This window comes from Danio rerio, chromosome 4, assembly GCF_049306965.1.
Source record: "Danio rerio strain Tuebingen ecotype United States chromosome 4, GRCz12tu, whole genome shotgun sequence".
NCBI classification, from domain to species: Eukaryota; Metazoa; Chordata; class Actinopteri; order Cypriniformes; family Danionidae; genus Danio; species Danio rerio.
This window is the reverse complement of record NC_133179.1, coordinates 51,693,657-51,711,806: the sequence shown is the minus strand read 5'-3', so window position 1 is coordinate 51,711,806 and position 18,150 is coordinate 51,693,657. Positions and strand designations below refer to the sequence as shown.

General features: G+C 36.3%; 1 protein-coding gene across 2 annotated transcripts; it reads left to right on the top strand.

Moving 5' to 3' along the window:
* The first annotated feature begins 352 nt into the window (after positions 1-352).
* LOC103910817 (uncharacterized) lies at positions 353-8,252 on the top strand. 2 transcript variants are annotated; one of them, XM_073948727.1, is made up of 3 exons: positions 353-392; positions 841-990; positions 5,512-8,252. In XM_073948727.1, exon 3 carries the CDS (start codon positions 5,675-5,677, stop codon positions 6,800-6,802), a length of 1,128 nt encoding a protein of 375 aa, XP_073804828.1. In that variant the 5' UTR covers positions 353-392; positions 841-990; positions 5,512-5,674; the 3' UTR covers positions 6,803-8,252. The 2 variants fall into 2 exon arrangements, with proteins under 2 accessions (XP_073804828.1, XP_073804829.1); XM_073948728.1 differs by having other exon boundaries at positions 353-568.
* The last annotated feature ends 9,898 nt before the right edge of the window (positions 8,253-18,150 follow it).

Here is an 18,150-nt window from a genome sequence, read left to right as displayed (position 1 = left end):
ATTACTATTAATATCCAAATCTCGTCCTCGTAATTATGAAATCAACTTTCCTTTTTCTACAACTTCATAGGCTATATCTAGTTTTAGTGCAGTCAAGGCACAATTGAAAAATATGATAATATGTGTTAAATAAAATTAATCTAATGTATTGCCTACATTTTTAATTAGTCTTAGTGGATTAAAACGTTTTTTTAATTGTTTTACAAATGTTTAGAGTAAAGGTTTTGATCAACTCCAAATACTGAATATATGTGTGGCTGTGTAGAAATGTATCAACAAGTCATGACTGCACCAGTAAGTGACAATAAAAAGCTAAACAAACTTTTATTTTGGTGTTGTGTGTGACTTCATAAGGCTGCGCCGCTCCTGCACTGTGATTTTACTGGAAAGAGGTTTGTTTTAAAGCTTTTACATGAATATAAAGCAATTGATTAAAGTTTCAGGTTTTTACCTCATACTAAATTATGTACCTGCTATGAACAATATTATTTTAACTATTTATACAACGTATTACTATTTTACTCCTAGTAATAAGGGCTATTGTTTGAATAAAGCAACAGAAAAGTCTGTAAGTGTTTTAATGAAGGTTTAATTTATTAAATAGCATAATGTCATTTCATTCTAAGTATACATCACTTTATAAGAAATAGAGTACTAATTTTGTTCAGGTCATTTGTGGTATTTTGTTTCTTGCTCAGACTCACCTGATATCTGTTTGTTAATGACTCTCATATAAAGAAACTGTTGAAGCAAGTGTTGAAGAGAAGTTATTTTGTTTCTGTTCATTGTTTTATTCATTTTGTACAGGACATTTTTTAATGTTTTGTTCATTTTAAACAGGATAAAGTGTCCAAACACAGAGAAAAACTCCTGCTGAAGCGACTGATCTCCACACTGTTATAAAGATGGCATTTATTAAAGAGGAGAGTGAAGATGTGAAGATTGAAGAAACATTCACAGTCAAACAGGAAGATCTGCAGGAACAAACAGGTTGGTTTACATTCTCAAAGACCAACTCAGTCATTTGATCTTGATTCAGTTATATTTTAATAATAAGAATACTAAATTAAATCCATCTTGCAGCCCTGAGTGTGCTGCCTAGTTCTCCTAAATGCACATAAGCACTTATTGAAAGACAGGAATAAGTTTCTTTCTTGTTCTTATCTCTTTTGTCATTCTTTTATGCATTATTAGTCTCTTATTTTATCTACCTTCTTAAGGTTATTGCTTTTCTTGTTCTCTTACTGTTTGTAAAGCGTCCTTGAGCACTGGCGCTTTATTAAATAAATAAAAACATTAAATTTAAAAAATAGTTTAACTGAGCTGACGATATTTGACCTACAGTATTCTTATAGAAGATATCTGCTATTACGGTTATAGTGTTGGTTTAGTACTTTCCATTTGCATTTGTCAAGTTGATCACAATTCCTTTTTTTCATCAACTTCTTTATGGGTTTAAACTTGTTTATAGTAGTTGTTATTAGTTCTCACAGATATTATCTGAGTTAGAATTACATCATTATTATAATAACTAATTTCCAGGGCTATTGTGTTTAAACAGGGTTTCTGTTGGGTCTTAAAATGTCTTAAATTCCAAAATCTAAAAGTTTAGGCCTTAAAAAGTCTGAAATTTACTGAAATATTGTGTTGTAGGTCTGACACAAAATCCATACAATCACCAACAATCCATCTCAATAAAACTTTAAACTTTATTCAAAAAGGTCATTGTAACTCTATTTATCAAAATGGATTAATTATTTTCCTTATAATAACATTTGTTTAAATGTGCTCCATGTATTTACTGCTGAGGACATCGACCTGGACAGATTGTTGACCATAGATTTAGTTTATTATAGTTTTTACAACTTTTAAAACATTTGTTCGTTTTTTATTATTTTTTTAAAGAAAGGTCATGTTTGGAAAAGTGTATGGATACAAGTAAAGCTTGCTTGTTTTTACACAATATTAAAAAATCTTTTGCTAATAAATATCTAAAATATTGTATTTTTTATTATTAATTTATTATTGTATTATTAAATGTATAAAATTATAATATTTTTTGATAGAACAAATAAAAATCTTTTCCATCTGGGCCATTTGAAAAATTCCTTTGCCTTTACCCCTTTATGAATCTTAAAGTTCATTCATAATGGTCTTAAAAATGTCAAAAAAGTCTTGCTTTTTACTTGGCGAAATATGCAGAAACCCTGTTTTAAATTATATTATTTATATTAACTTATATTATTTCATTTTTAACAATGAATTAAATTACACAGCGGTTTTATATTAAAAGTTTAAAATATAAAATATACTACATTTTGATGGTAAAATATAACCCTTTAAGCGATTGCTGTTATTTGTTTCAGTATTCAAACTTTAAAAAACGAATGCAGCAAGTGAAATAAAAAATGAATATGAAACAACACATATATCAGGATTTAAAGCATAGAAAGGACTATTATGTTTAGCAAAATGCTGCTCTTTTATTTTTTGTATTTTTATCATTTTATTACCATAACTAACAAGCTGTAGGCAAATTATTGCTTGACGTTTTAGAATATATTTGCTTAACTATATTAAAGATCCCAGAGAACAAAAAACAATAACACAGAAACATGTTGCATGCATAATTGTCAAATGTGTGTATAACTGAATCATATTCACCTTATTCTCAGCTGTCGAGTGGGCGCTGCCATTTGAATCTTTTTGTCTCATGACTTCCGGTCACATTCACTTCCATTCATTTTTGACGTTAACAACTGCTCGTTACGCTGCTTGATGTTGCAATGTAATATTTTCTTATTATATTATGCTAGTTGGTCTGTGTAGTCATGCAAACATTTGTTTGTTGAGCAAGTAGTTTGGCCATTTTCTGCGGTTTATTATTCCTAGTCATTTCTCCCATAGGCGACTGAATCGGAAGTTCTAAGACAATCGCAAAAACGGGCGCACTTCCGCATTTTAGAATAAGGTCAATAATGGCCTATAGCTGAAATGATGAAAATTGCTCATTTTATTTTTATAAAACATTTGTCAAAACCCAGTGATATTTTTGAGTAAAAGCAATACCGAGATTAAAGAATGCATGTTTATTTAATTTACTCACCCATTTGACTTGTTTATTGGTGCATATATAGGTTATTATATAAGTCATACAACAGTACCTTGCACAGTTACAGTGCCACTCCATCAAGCTTTCAAGCAAAGTCCAAAAATATTATAAAGAGTTGACTTTCTACCGTAGACTTTTGAATGGTCGACATTACAACACGCTGTAACCGTCCTTCAGGTGGTCTCCCTGGTATTAAATTAACAAGCCGTCTGAGCTTTGAATTAAAAAGTGCAATTATTTCCTCGTTGTCAAAACAAGTCTACATGTTCATGTTCCATGGATATAGTGATGGTGTTGTGGAATTTGGACATCGATGATAATAAGCGTGTCTTTATTCGCTTTACTTGATGTGCAGCAGAAAAAAAAGTCTTTCAGCAACAAATGCAGTCGTTGGTAAATTTCTCTCCCGTATCAGAGCGAGTTTTGTGCTGTCAAATGCAGCAATAAACTCACATTCAGTCAGGCGAATTAAAAGTCTCATTGCCTTGTCAATCAAATTAATCAAGCTCTAGCCATGAAAAAAAACAATAGGCTATTTTTTTTATTTTTAAGATTTTAGATGACAGGTTAGTAATTATATCACACATTAATTGTATTTACGTCAATGAAATAATAACTTTAATAAATAAAATATCTTCGTAAGAATATGATGAGTTATTCAGTTCTCTTCTAGAGACCGGTCTATGCTTAAAAAACCCTTTTCAAACTGTAGTGTAGTTTATTGTGGATGTCTGATGACTAATGCGCTTCTGCTGAGCCAGCTGTGGTAGCTTGGCAACAGAGCCGCGACGTCAACATGTAATGTGTCAGCACAGTTGTCTAACTGTGCCGAGAATTATAACATTATAACATTTCCGTAAGACCACACATAACACTCCTGACACTGACTACCAATGCATCTTTGCAGCCGCAGAGTCACTCTGCTGAGCCTCATTCCCCCTCTGCAACACAGCCGAAAAAGTAACACACTGCTTGAATTCACATACACTTTGATTTAATCATTTACTACTGACACACTCCCCAGCACTGCCACAGCAGTTAAAACGTCTCTCCAGAGCCGTACTTTTCTTCTAATACTGACTTTAATCGCACCTCTGCAGTCGCAGAAATGCTCCGCTGAGCTTCATTTCCCTCTACACCAATGCTGCAGCAGTGATGATCTGCTGAGCTCATATACACTTCCATTTAGCCATTCACTACTGATACACTCCCCAGCACTGCCACAGCAGTTAAAACATCTCTGCGGAGGCTTATTTCCCTTCCAATATTGACATCCATTGCACCTCTGCAGCTGAGACCCTCCGCTGAACTTCATTCCCCTCTGCACCACTGCTGCAGCAGTGACGTTCTGCCTGAGCTCATTTCCACAATCATTCATTCATACCACTACTGACACACCCCCAGCACTGCCAAAGCAGTTAAGACGCTTCTGCAAAAGCATAGTTTTACCTTTTATTAGTGACTTCCATCACACCTCCCACAACAGAGACGCTCCGCTGAGCTTCATTCCCCTCTGCACCACTACTGCAGCAGTGATGCTCTGCCTGAGCTTTGTTACACTTCCAAATTTTTATACTGATACTCTGCTCTGCCACAGTAGTTTAAACGCCTCTGTGGATGCATAGTTACCTTTTAATAATTTCATGATACTGACACTCTTCGCACGTGTGCAGCAGCAGAGACACTCTGCTGAACTTTATAGCTACATTTCACCACTGCCATAGTAAGCCTCTCTAACAGAGCTCAGGCATACATGCTTCAAATAATTACACTTACCTCACTCTCCCGCCCAGTCCATGCAATTAACACTCCCCTGGGAGCACACATAGTTGTACATATTCAGTCAACCAGAACACCAATCCAGTAGGAACGACCACTCTTATCTCACAATTTACACCCGCAACGGCCCCGTTTTTGCTCCTACAAGCTTTTCTAGCACAATTTGTAACATCTTTTTATACCCAGCAGCCAGGTATTGCATTGATCTTCATTGCCTTTTGGGGAGGCTCTTCAAATACGCGGCTGCTGTCCCGAGCAGAGTATTTTGGGGAGTTCTTTAGACCTACCTGAGCTCAGAGCTCCCCTCTCGCCCTGCAAACAGGAGGGAGTCCAGGGCTCAGGACCTTTTGAGCTCTGGGCTCGCTCCCGGGACAGCATGGTAAACGTGCTTATAATCAATCATCAGATAAGTGTGAATTCTTGAAAGATGAATTTAATTAAATCTGCTTAAATGTGTACACATTAAAAGACTGAACAAAATATGATCTGATTTATTTTACATTTAATGTGCATCAAAATTACAGTGTGTAGCCAATGTTTCCAGTGCCTTTTCACTTTACAGTTTTTGATTTAAGTTTTAAGACTTAATGAAAACTAATGTTTTTTTTTTTATATTTCAGACCTAATTAAAGAGAATAAGGGGACTAAAGAGGAGGAACATCATGTCAAAATTGAGGAACATACTCATTTACAGACTGATGGTTGTTTGAAAAGGGGAGATGAGAATTGTTTCACCTGCACTCAGTGTGGAGTTTGCCAAACAAAAGCAAACTTAATATTCACATGATGAACCACACTGGAGAGAAACCATTCACATGCACTCAGTGTGGGAAGAGTTTCAGCCAATCATCACACCTAAATCGACACATGAGGATCCACACTGGAGAGAAACCATTTACTTGCACTCAGTGTGGGAAGAGTTTTAACTGCTCATCCTCCCTTATTCAACACATGAGAATTCACACTGGAGAGAAACCTTACACATGCACTCAGTGTGGGAAGAGTTTCAGCCAATCATCATCCCTTAATCAACATATGAGGATCCACACTGGAGAGAAACCATTCACATGCACTCAGTGTGGAAAGAGTTTGGTAAGCAAAAGCAAACTTAAGATTCACATGATGATCCACACTGGAGAAAAACCATTCACATGCACACAGTGTGGGAAGAGTGTTAACTGCTTATCACACCTTAATCAACATATGAGGATCCACACTGGAGAGAAACCATTCACATGCACTCAGTGTGGCAAAAGTTTCAGCCAATCATCAAACCTTAATCTACACTTGATGATCCACAGTGGAGAGAAACCATTCACATGCACTTGGTGTGGGATGAGTTTCAGCCTATCATCAAACCTTAATCTACACATGAGGATCCACACTGGAGAGAAACCATTCACATGCACTCAGTGTGGGAAAAGTTTCATCCGCTCATCATCCCTTAATCTACACATTATGAGCCACACAGGAGAGAAACCATTTACATGCACTCAGTGTGGGAAGAGTTTCATCCGCTCATCATCCCTTAATCTACACATTATGAGCCACACAGGAGAGAAACCATTTACATGCACTCAGTGTGGGAATAGTTTCACTCGTTCATCACACCTTAATCGACACATGAGAAATCACACTGGAGAGAAACCATTCACATGCACTCAGTGTGGGAAGAGTTTCATCCGCTCATCATCCCTTAATCTACACATTATGAGCCACACAGGAGAGAAACCATTTACATGCACTCAGTGTGGGAATAGTTTCACTCGTTCATCACACCTTAATCGACACATGAGAAATCACACTGGAGAGAAACCATTCACATGCACTCAGTGTGGGAAGAGTTTCAGCCAATCATCAAACCTTAATCTACACATGAGGATCCACACTGGAGAGAAACCATTCGCTTGAACTCAGTGTGGGAAGTTTCAACCAATGATCAGACCTTAATAAACACATGAAGATCCACACTGGAGAGAAACCATTCACATGCACTCAGTGTGGGAAAAGTTTCATCCGCTCATCATCCCTTAATCTACACATTATGAGCCACACAGGAGAGAAACCATTTACATGCACTCAGTGTGGGAATAGTTTCACTCGTTCATCACACCTTAATCGACACATGAGAAATCACACTGGAGAGAAACCATTCACATGCACTCAGTGTGGGAAGAGTTTCATCCGCTCATCATCCCTTAATCTACACATTATGAGCCACACAGGAGAGAAACCATTTACATGCACTCAGTGTGGGAATAGTTTCACTCGTTCATCACACCTTAATCGACACATGAGAAATCACACTGGAGAGAAACCATTCACATGCACTCAGTGTGGGAAGAGTTTCAGCCAATCATCAAACCTTAATCTACACATGAGGATCCACACTGGAGAGAAACCATTCGCTTGAACTCAGTGTGGGAAGTTTCAACCAATGATCAGACCTTAATAAACACATGAAGATCCACACTGGTGTGAAAGATTATATGTGCTTGGGTGTAAGACTTTTATTAAAGCTCCAAAATTTTAACTGCACCAGACGATTCACACTGGAGAGACCGTACAAGTGTTTACACTGTGACAAGAGATTTAATCAGTTAATCATTTAATCGTATTATTAGAAGGTTTTAACATATCACACTGCAAATTTATACATGCACACAATGATATTCTCTACTTGACGTATAGCATTACATCTTGGTCACAAGCCTCTTTAACTACATTGAAGCCTATTGACTCAATTTATAAACAAGCAGTTAAAATTATGGACTTAAAGCCTATGCGATGGCATCACTGTCAAGTTTTATGTAAACAATCTTTTTAGTTTTAATAGTTTTATTCAATTTAGTTATCTTAAATTGGTTTTAAATGTTTAAATAATCATGTTCCAATCCTGTTTTTTGAGCTAATCAATCGGCATCAAACCTCCCAAAGAGTTACACGGGCAACTGCTAATGGTGACTGTCTAGTGCCAAAGTGTAAGACCTCGTTTGGTCAATCTGTCTTCTCTGTAAAGGGAGCTAAACTGTCGATTGATTTACTGGTTAGATTAAAATCAGAAAGCAATATTAATATTTTTAGTAGTGCTTTTAAAAAGTGGTTAAAAATAAAACAGCAATGTTTGCACAAATAGTCTACTGTTAGTTGGTTGGATCATGTTGCCTTTGCTTTTGCCTGCAGTAATTTTATGTAAATGATTGTAATGTTGTGTATGTTTTTATTATATTTTTATTTTGTCAATTTTTAAGCCTCCTTTGGACAGGTGTTTAGAATAAGCAAGTTTGCTAAAACACTTAAACAAATGCATTTGGTTGTCTAGTGTAATTGTGATGTCCATGTCAATAAATAAAATATCATGTAGTTAAAGAGTTGTTGTGATTTATATTCTAAGTTTTTATCTTCATTATTATACATAGACATTTGTTGGTTGCTTTGATTGATTGTTCTATGAAGTACATTTTATAGTAAATAATCAGCATTCAGGCCATTTTGTAGGTTCATCTCTCTTTTATGTTGCAACTCAAACAAGCGGGTCATAACGCTTTGTAAAATGTGTCCGGTTGTATCCGAAATCTTGTCCTTTCAGTCTTGACCATACGTGAGAGTAGGAACCTAGATTGAGCAGTAAATTGAGAACACTGCCTTTCATCTCAGCTCCTTCACCATAACAGACAATCACATCTACTGCATTACTGCTGCCGCTGCACTGATCCATTTTTAAATCTCACATTCCATTCCTCATGAAAAAAAGACACAGATACTTGAACTCCTTTTGGGGTAAAGACTCTCCTCCAAACTGCAGATGGCCACCTTTTTCCAGTCAAGCACCATGGTTTCTGAAGTGCTGTTTTTTCCCTGCCTTGTCACACTCAGCAGCAAACTGTCCAACTGCATGGTGAAGGTCCATGTCCTATGAAGCCAAAAGGACAACGTTATCTACAAATGGCAGATACAGTCCTAGCCTGAATCTAAAATTCTGTCAGTAAAAATATATTTTTGAGAGCAGCCTAAAAAATAACACATTTACAAAATAAAATGAATAAATAGATGCATGGATAGACATTAAAGTGGTGGAAGGGGAAGTAGGATGGCTTGTTCAACCATAAACCAAGATGGAGCTTTCTCAGGAGGGATAGAGCAGTGCGCAAGAAGTCTCAGACTGAAGGCGTAATAATAAAATAAATGCTCAGGAAGCCCCAACCCTTTTTTATCAACTGGCTGTTACGATGTCCCAGGTAGGAGGCGACGTTCTCGCGACCTTGCGCAATGTTCCCTAAAGGTAATGAAAGTCCAGAACCTTTACAGAACATTAGGGATGTTCTTAAAACGTTCTCTTTTAGTCATAAAATAACGTTCCCAGTATGACTTTAGGAGAATGTTCTGTTTTGGTCCTGTAATGGTCACATAATAACATTACAAAGAGTACCTTTCTAACATTAACAGAACGTTTTCACATGGTCCTCCTTTAGTCATATAATAAAGTTTCCAATATGACTTAAGGAGGAAGTTCTGTTTTTGTCATTCTATGGTCACATAATAACATTACAAAGAGCACTCCCGCAGCACTAATTCTAATAGCTAGTGCTCGGGGTCTCAAAATTCTGAAGATAAGCAAAGTTTTCAGGGGATTGAAACAACAGGTAGAGGGACAATCGTTCTCGAGTGCCTACCCAGAAATTTGATGTTCCCAGAAGGTTCCCTGTCAGTGTTAAGGACGTTCTGAGAAGGTCACAATGTTAAGTTCTTTAAATGTATGGAGGACGTTATTTAGGGGACCTTTAAAGAACATTCAGAACGTTCTCAGAATGTTAAGTGGACCACACTTTATTGGAAAATGTGACTTTCTCACAACGTTCTCATAACGTGCTTGTTGGTGTTAAGGCCGTTGTCTAGTAACGTTCCCAGAAGGTCAAGATTACTTTACAAGTGGAATTCTTTAAAGGTGTGAGGGACGTTATTTTGCGGACCATCACAATGTTATTTTCTTGTGCTGAATGTTAGAGACAGAAAGAGCTCAATCAATAAAATGATACTAAAATTGGCTTTGTGGGCAGAAAACATAAAGCATTTGTCAAACAATTTAATTTTTAATATGCTGTGTCCGTGTGTGTTTGTGTGCGTCTTTTAGTCACGTTCTCTATCGTCCAGTTGTCTTTCTGCTGCCGGAAACAAAGCATAAATATAGCTGCAAGCAGCAATTAACGGGGGTCAAGCAGTTTAGCAGGGTAAGGTCATATAGCAGTTAGGACGCCTGTAAGTAGTTTATTCGACAACAAAATATACGATTAGAGCGTTAGAGTTTATAGATTGAGCCAACAAATGTTTGATTAAACACTCCAGAGAAGCAACTTTGATTTTTACAGATTGACAAATTTTTAATGAACATTTCGAGTGACCGCTTTTATGTCAAAGTGACCAGTATAAGCAGCCCTATGATATAATGTGTAGATCGAGTCACGGCACCTTAGACAAAGACACGACGTCAAATTTCTAGTTAATCAGATAAATGGTTACTCAGATACAGTGATTTTACAATGTATAGCGCCATCATGTGACCATTGCCTACGAGTTTTATGCTATGACCTTAGACTGACCTCTTGCATATGTGTAACAAGTTTGGTGAAGATATTTTAATTCCTTCATGAGTTATAGCTATTTTAGCTCTTCTTAATAAAAATGACAAAAGAGCCGTGAATAAGCTATTAGTGATCTCCTACTGCCATCTAGTGGCCACGGTGTAATTTATTTATGTGATTACAGCCATTTAGGTGTGCATAAACATATCCCTTCTATAATTGAGCATGTTCTAACTATATAAAATGAAAAATTTGTATTTTATTAAAATAATTAAAAATCTACAGAGTATTAAGTGTGAAAAGCTTTGACTAAATTTGATCTTAAATGCATTAACTGTGTTCATGCCATGTCAGTTTGGGATTCAGAATGCATTACATAACATTACATTACATTCTTTGCTATAGAGCAGTAAAATAAACAATAAATGGTCTGTTACTGCCATCTAGAAGCCACAGTTGTGATTTTCTTTACATGTTTTAAAACAAGGTGTTTAATTATAGAACCAGTTTTGCCTATTAGAATTATTATGGAGAGGTTAACTGGGACCAAATTAGATGTTTAATGCATAACAGTGTTTACATCAGGTCAAATTATGATTCAGAATGATCCTAAATGCAATTTCCCTGACTTTAAACTCAAAAAATGTAAAACAACAAAGGTATGCAAATGTTATGAACAATAAATAAGTGGTCTTGTTGTGACATCTAGTGGTTAGAAATGGTAGGTGACAGTTAAAAGTCTGTGTTATAGTGGCTAAAATGATAGAATATTGAAAATGTGTTTTTGAGACCTTTAAACATCCAAGATGGACAGAAAAAATAACTTATAAATCATTTCAGTGATAAGTGTGTAAATGAAGCACATTTACTTAATTTTTAAGCCATTTTAGCATGTTTTTTGAACCATTTCCACTATTATAGCGCCACCTATTGCCCAATCTCCACAAGATTTTGCATGTTTAATCACATTGATATGCCACATCTGCTCACCAATTTCTGTGATGTTTTGGGTTTTCCTTATTGGTTTACAGGCATTAAGGTTCGTGTAGACACGCCCCTTTTGTAAATGAGCCAGTTACAGCTATCTAAAATGGAAAGTTCAACTTTTTTTTGATAATTATTGATCTACTCAGTCCAGAGGATCATACAACACTGGTTTCATTGCGATTGAGTGAAAAACCAGGGACTAGTTCGCAAAAGTAGGTTTTGTTTATATTGATGGTTTTTTAATGAACAGTTTGAGTAACAGCAGTGGTTTTAGTCTCAAACTGTTCAGTATGAGCAGACCTATCATATGATATGTAGATTGAGTGTTTTTTGTGAAATAGTATGTAAATGAAGCACATTTACTTTATTTTTAAGCGATTTAGCATTATTTAAAGACTATTTTTGCTATTATAGCGCCACCTATGGTTTGATCTTCACAAAATTTTGCAAGTTTCATCTCGTTGATATGCCACATGTGCTCACCAATTTCTGTGGTGTTTTGGGCTTTCCTTATTGGTTTACAGGCATGTAGGTTCGTGTGGACACGCCCCTTTTGTAAATTAGCCTGTTACAGCTAGCCAAAGTGAAAAGTTCAACTTTTTTTTAATAATTATTGATCTACACAGTCCAGAGATTACAACAACACTGGTTTCGTCGCGATTGAGTGAAAAACCAGGGACTAGTTCGCAAAAGTAGGTTTTTCCTATATTGATGAATATTTACCGAACGGTGTAAGTGAGAGCAGTGGTTTGAGTGTCAAACTGTTCGGTATGAGCAGGCCTATCATATGATATGTATTTTGTGTGGTTGCACAAAAGGTTGTGTGATACACAACCCATTACACACTAAAAATACGTAAAATCGACCCCTAGTGGCCGATTTCTTTCAAAATTCTTACAGACCTCTAGGACCGTGAGTCGAACATGCCCAGCGAGTTTCGTTTTGATCACTCATCGTTAACCTTGTTAAATGGCTGCTCAATTTTAATTGGCCAATGGCGGCCATGTTTTTTGAGATATGCCAATGTCCTTATAGTATGTTATGACAACTTGGTCAAAGACACTGCATGCCAAATTTCAAGCTGATCGGACTAGTGGCTGTAAGGTTAGAGTAATTTTTATGTTTTTTTAGCTTTATAGCGCCACCATGTGGCCAAAGTCTGCGGGTTTTGCAGTGTCACCTCAAATTGAACTTATGCATGTGTGTATCAAGTTTGGTGATGATATCTCATTTCGTTCAAAAGTTATAGCTCCAATTAGCATTTAGCTTCAATTAGCATTGAACATTGTTGTGTACTGTTTCGAGTGAGAATAAAAATGTCAACTTTTTTTTGATAATTATTGATATTCAGTGTCCAGAGAACATTTGAGAGCTGGTTTGGTTTAGATTGAGTGTAAAACCTAGGACTAGTTCGCAAAAGTAGGTTTCGGACAAATCGCGATGTAGCGGGAAAACGGTGCGCCGTAGAGCAAAAATTTTTGGTATACACTTTTGTTCAGGTTAACCCAAGGATTCAAAAAATGTAAAGTTTTTGAGTCTACGACAAACGGTGAACGTATAGCGGCCAAAAATGTCCAAAAAGTGTTTTTTTGGCGCCATAGCGCCACCTATGGTCTGATTTGGCTGATCTTTGGCCAGAACGTAGTGTACCGGGCTACTACCATCTGGCCAAGTTTCAGCTCTCTCGGCCTTACGGTTTGGTCTGGGCAATAGTGACTTCGGCAGAATAATAATAATAATAATAAATATAGCCGCAAGCGGCGATTAACGGGGTTCGAGCATTTGGCAACCTAATTGCCATTTAGGCAATTTAGATTTAGGACAACCCAAAATTTAAGGCTGACCCAAAAGAAATCCATGATGGAATGTAATAAATGGAAAAAATATAAAGCCTACATGAATGAAGTGGTAACCTGGGCCTAAATCATCTTTTAAATGCAACAACAGAGCTTATACCATGTCAAGATGTGATTCAGAATGATCTTAAATGGAATTTTAGTGACTTTGAACCAACATTATGAGGTCTTGTGCTGTCATCTAGTGGTTTATATTAGTAATGCATGTTTAGATCCTTTGTGGAAGCATATGAACACTCTGCCTTTTAGATAAATATATCAAGCTCATTTATGCACAAAAGTTCAATTGTTTTTCATAATTACTGATTTAGACAGTCCAGACATTTGTACAACACTGATTTTGTTCAGTTTGAGCAAAAAAGCAGGGACGAGTTCCTAAAAGTATTGTTTAAAATAATGGTGAATAATAAATTGATGGTTATAGTTACAGCAGTGGATTTCATGCCAAAGTGATCAGAATATACAGGCCTATCATATATTATGTCAGATCAAGTATATTTGTGAAAAGCTGTCTACAATAAACACATATTATACAAATTATGGTCAAATAGCAATAAAAAGCAATGGAAATCAGTGTTTTTGAGACCTTTTCTACTGTTGTAGCGCCACCTATTGACATAGCTTCACAAAATTTTGCATGCTTGTTATGAATCACATCTCAGATGTGCAAACCTGATTTCACGAAGTTTTGAGTTTTCCTTATGCATTTACATGCATTTAGGTCAATATAAGACACACCCCTTTTGTAAATGAGCCATTTATAGCTACCAAAAGAGGAAAGTTCAACTCATTTCAATAACTATTGATCAGCTCAGTTCAGAGATTCATACAACACTGGTTTCGTGGTGATTGAGCAAAAAACCAGGGACTAGTTCGCAAAAGTAGGTTTTTCATTTATTAATTAAAATTTAATAAACAGATTGAGTGACATCAGTGGTTTTAGTGTCAGACTGTTCGGTATGAGCAGGCCTATCATATGATATGTAGTTTGTGTGGCTGTGCAAAACTTTGTGTAATAACCAATCAATTACACCCTCAAAAAACACAAAATCGCCCCCTAGTGGCGGATTTCTTTCAAAATTCTTACAGACCTCTAGGACCATGAGTCGAACATGCCCACCAAGTTTCGTTCCGATCACTTATCGTTAACCTAGTTTAATGGCTGTTTAATCTTAATTGGCTAATGGCGGCCATGTTTTTTGAGATATGCCAATGTCCTTATAGTATGTCATGACACGTTATACAAAGACACTGCATGCCAAATTTCAAGCTGATTGGACTAATGGTTGTGAGGTTAGAGTAATTTTTATGTTTTCGAAGCTTTATAGCGCCACCATGAGGCCAAAGTTTGCGGGTTTTGCACTGTGACCTCAAATTGACCTTATACATGTGTGTACCAAGTTTTATGAAGATATCTCAATCCGTTCAAAAGTTACAGCTACAATTAGCTTTTAGCTTACATTAGCATGTTACGTTTTTGTGTACGGTTTCGCGTGAAATCAACATTTCAACTTTCTTTCAATAACTTTTGCTATTCAGTGTCTAGAGAACATTTCTACACTGGTTTGGCTCAGATTGGGCAAAAACCCTAGGACGAGTTCGCAAAAGTAGGTTTCGGACAAATCGCGATGTAGCGGAAAAACGGTGCGTCGTAGAGAAAATCTGAGTCACTCCACTTTTGTTCGTGCTGACCCAACCATTGCAAATATGTAAAGTTTTTGAGCCTACGACAAACGGATTAGAAATGGCGGCCAAATTACTAAAAAATTTTTGTTTTTAGCGATGTAGCGCCACCTATGGCCCGATTTTGACGAGCCTTTGGATCTGAGTAGCGGTGAGGAGTACTACCATCTGACCAAGTTTGAAGCCAATAGGCCTTACGGTTTGGCCTGGGCAATAGTGATTATGGCAGAAGTAAAATAATAATAATAATAATAATAATAATAAAAATCCTTACAAAAACAATAGGGTTTCAGCGCTTCGCGCTCGAACCCCTAATAATAATAATAATAATAATAATAATAATAAAAATCTTAACAAAAACAATAGGGTTTCAGCGCTTCGCGCTTGACCCCCTAATAATAAAAATCTTAACAAAAACAATAGGGTTTCAGCGCTTCGCGCTTGACCCCCTAAAAATCCTTACAAATACAATAGGGTTTCAGCGCTTCGCGCTTGACCCCCTAAAAATCCTTACAAATACAATAGGGTTTCAGCGCTTCGCGCTTGACCCCCTAAATATAGCTGCAAGCAGCAATTAACGGGGGTCAAGCAGTTTAGCAGGGTAAGGTCATATAGCAGTTAGGACGGCTGTAAGTAGTTTATTCGACAACGAAATATACGATTAGAGCGTTAAAGTTTATAGATTGAGCTAACAAACGTTTGATTAAACACTCCAGAAATGCAACATCAGTTTTTACATATTGACAAATTTCTTATGAACATTTCGAGTGACCGCTTTTATGTCAAAGTGACCAGTATAAGCAGCCCTATGATATAATGTGTAGATCGAGTCATGGCACCTTAGACAAAGACACGGCATGTCAAATTTTAAGTTAATCAGATAAATGGTTACTCAGATACAAAGATTTTACAATGTATAGCGCCAGCATGTGGCCAATGTCTATGTGTTTCATCCTATGTGCTTAGACTGACCTCTTGCATATGTGTAACAAGTTTGGTGAAGATATTTTAATTCCTTAATGAGTTATGGCTATTTTAGCTCTTCTTAATAAAAATGACAAAAGAGCAGTGAATAAGCTATTAATGATCTCCTACTGCCATCTAGTGGCCACGGTGTAATTTATTTATGTGATTACAGCCATTTAGGTGTGCATAAACATATCCCTTCTATAATTGAGCATGTTCTAACTGTATAAAAAGAAAATTTAGTATTTTATTAAAATAATTAAAAATCTACAGAGTAAAAAGTGTGACAAGCTTTGACTTAAATGCATTAACTGTGTTTAATCCATGTCAGTTTGGGATTCAGAATGCATTACATAACATTACATCACATTCTTTGCTATAGAGCAGTAAAATAAACAATAAGTGGTCTGTTACTGCCATCTAGAAGCCACAGTTGTAATTTTCTTTACATATGTTTTAAAACAAGGTGTTTAATTATAGAACCAGTTTTGCCTATTAGAATTATTATGAAGAGGTTAACTGGGACCAAATTAGATGTTTAATACATAACAGTGTTTACATCAGGTCAAAATTATGATTCAGAATGATCCTAAATGCAATTTCCCTGACTTTAAACTCAAAAAATGTAAAACAACAAAGGTATGCAAATGTTATGAACAATAAATAAGTGGTCTTGTTGTGACATCTAGTGGTTAGAAATGGTAGGTGACAGTTAAAAGTCTGTGTTATAGTGGCTAAAATGATAGAATATTGAAAATATGTGTTTTTGAGACCTTTAAACATCCAAGATGGACAAAAAAATAACTTGTAAATCATTTCAGTGAAAAGTGTGTAAATGAAGCACATTTACTGCATTTTTAAGCCATTTTAGCATGTTTTTAGAACCATTTCCACTTTTATAGCGCCACCTATTGCCCAATCTCCACAAGATTTAGCATGTTTAATCACATTGATATGCCACATCTGCTCACCAATTTCTGTGATGTTTTGGGTTTTCCTTATTGGTTTACAGGCATGTAGGTTCGTGTAGACACGCCCCTTTTGTAAATGAGCCAGTTACAGCTATCTAAAATGGAAAGTTCAACTTTTTTTTGATAATTATTGATCTACTCAGTCCAGAGGATCATACAACACTGGTTTCATTGCGATTGAGTTAAAAACCAGGGACTAGTTCGCAAAAGTAGGTTTTGTTTATATTGATGGTTTTTTAATGAACAGTTTGAGTAACAGCAGTGGTTTTAGTGTCAAACTGTTCAGTATGAGCAGACCTATCATATGATATGTAGATTGAGTGTTTTTTGTGAAATAGTATGTAAATGAAGCACATTTACTTTATTTTTAAGCGATTTAGCATTATTTAAAGACTATTTTTGCTATTATAGCGCCACCTATGGTTTGATCTTCACAAAATTTTGCAAGTTTCATTTCGTTGATATGCCACATGTGCTCACCAATTTCTGTGGTGTTTTGGGCTTTCCTTATTGGTTTACAGGAATGTAGGTTCGTGTGGACACGCCCCTTTTGTAAATTAGCCTGTTACAGCTAGCCAAAGTGAAAAGTTCAACTTTTTTTGATAATTATTGATCTACACAGTCCAGAGATTCCAACAACACTGGTTTCGTCGCGATTGAGTGAAAAACCAGGGACGAGTTCGCAAAAGTAGGTTTTTCCTATATTGATGAATATTTACCGAACGGTGTAAGTGACAGCAGTGATTTGAGTGTCAAACTGTTCGGTATGAGCAGGCCTATCATGTAATATGTATTTTGTGTGGTTACGCAAAAGGTTGTGTGATACACAACTCATTACACATTGAAAATACGTTAAATCGCCCCCTAGTGGCCGATTTCTTTCAAAATTCTTACAGACCTCTAGGACCGTGAGTCGAACATGCCCAGCGAGTTTCGTTTTGATCACTCATCGTTAACCTTGTTAAATGGCTGCTCAATTTTAATTGGCCAATGGCGGCCATGTTTTTTGAGATATGCCAATGTCCTTATAGTATGTTATGACAACTTGGTCAAAGACACTGCATGCCAAATTTCAAGCTGATTGGACAAATGGCTGTAAGGTTAGTGTAATTTTTATGTTTTTTTAGCTTTATAGCGCCACCATGTGGCCAAAGTCTGCGGGTTTTGCAGTGTCACCTCAAATTGAGCTTATACATGTGTGTACCAAGTTTAGTGAT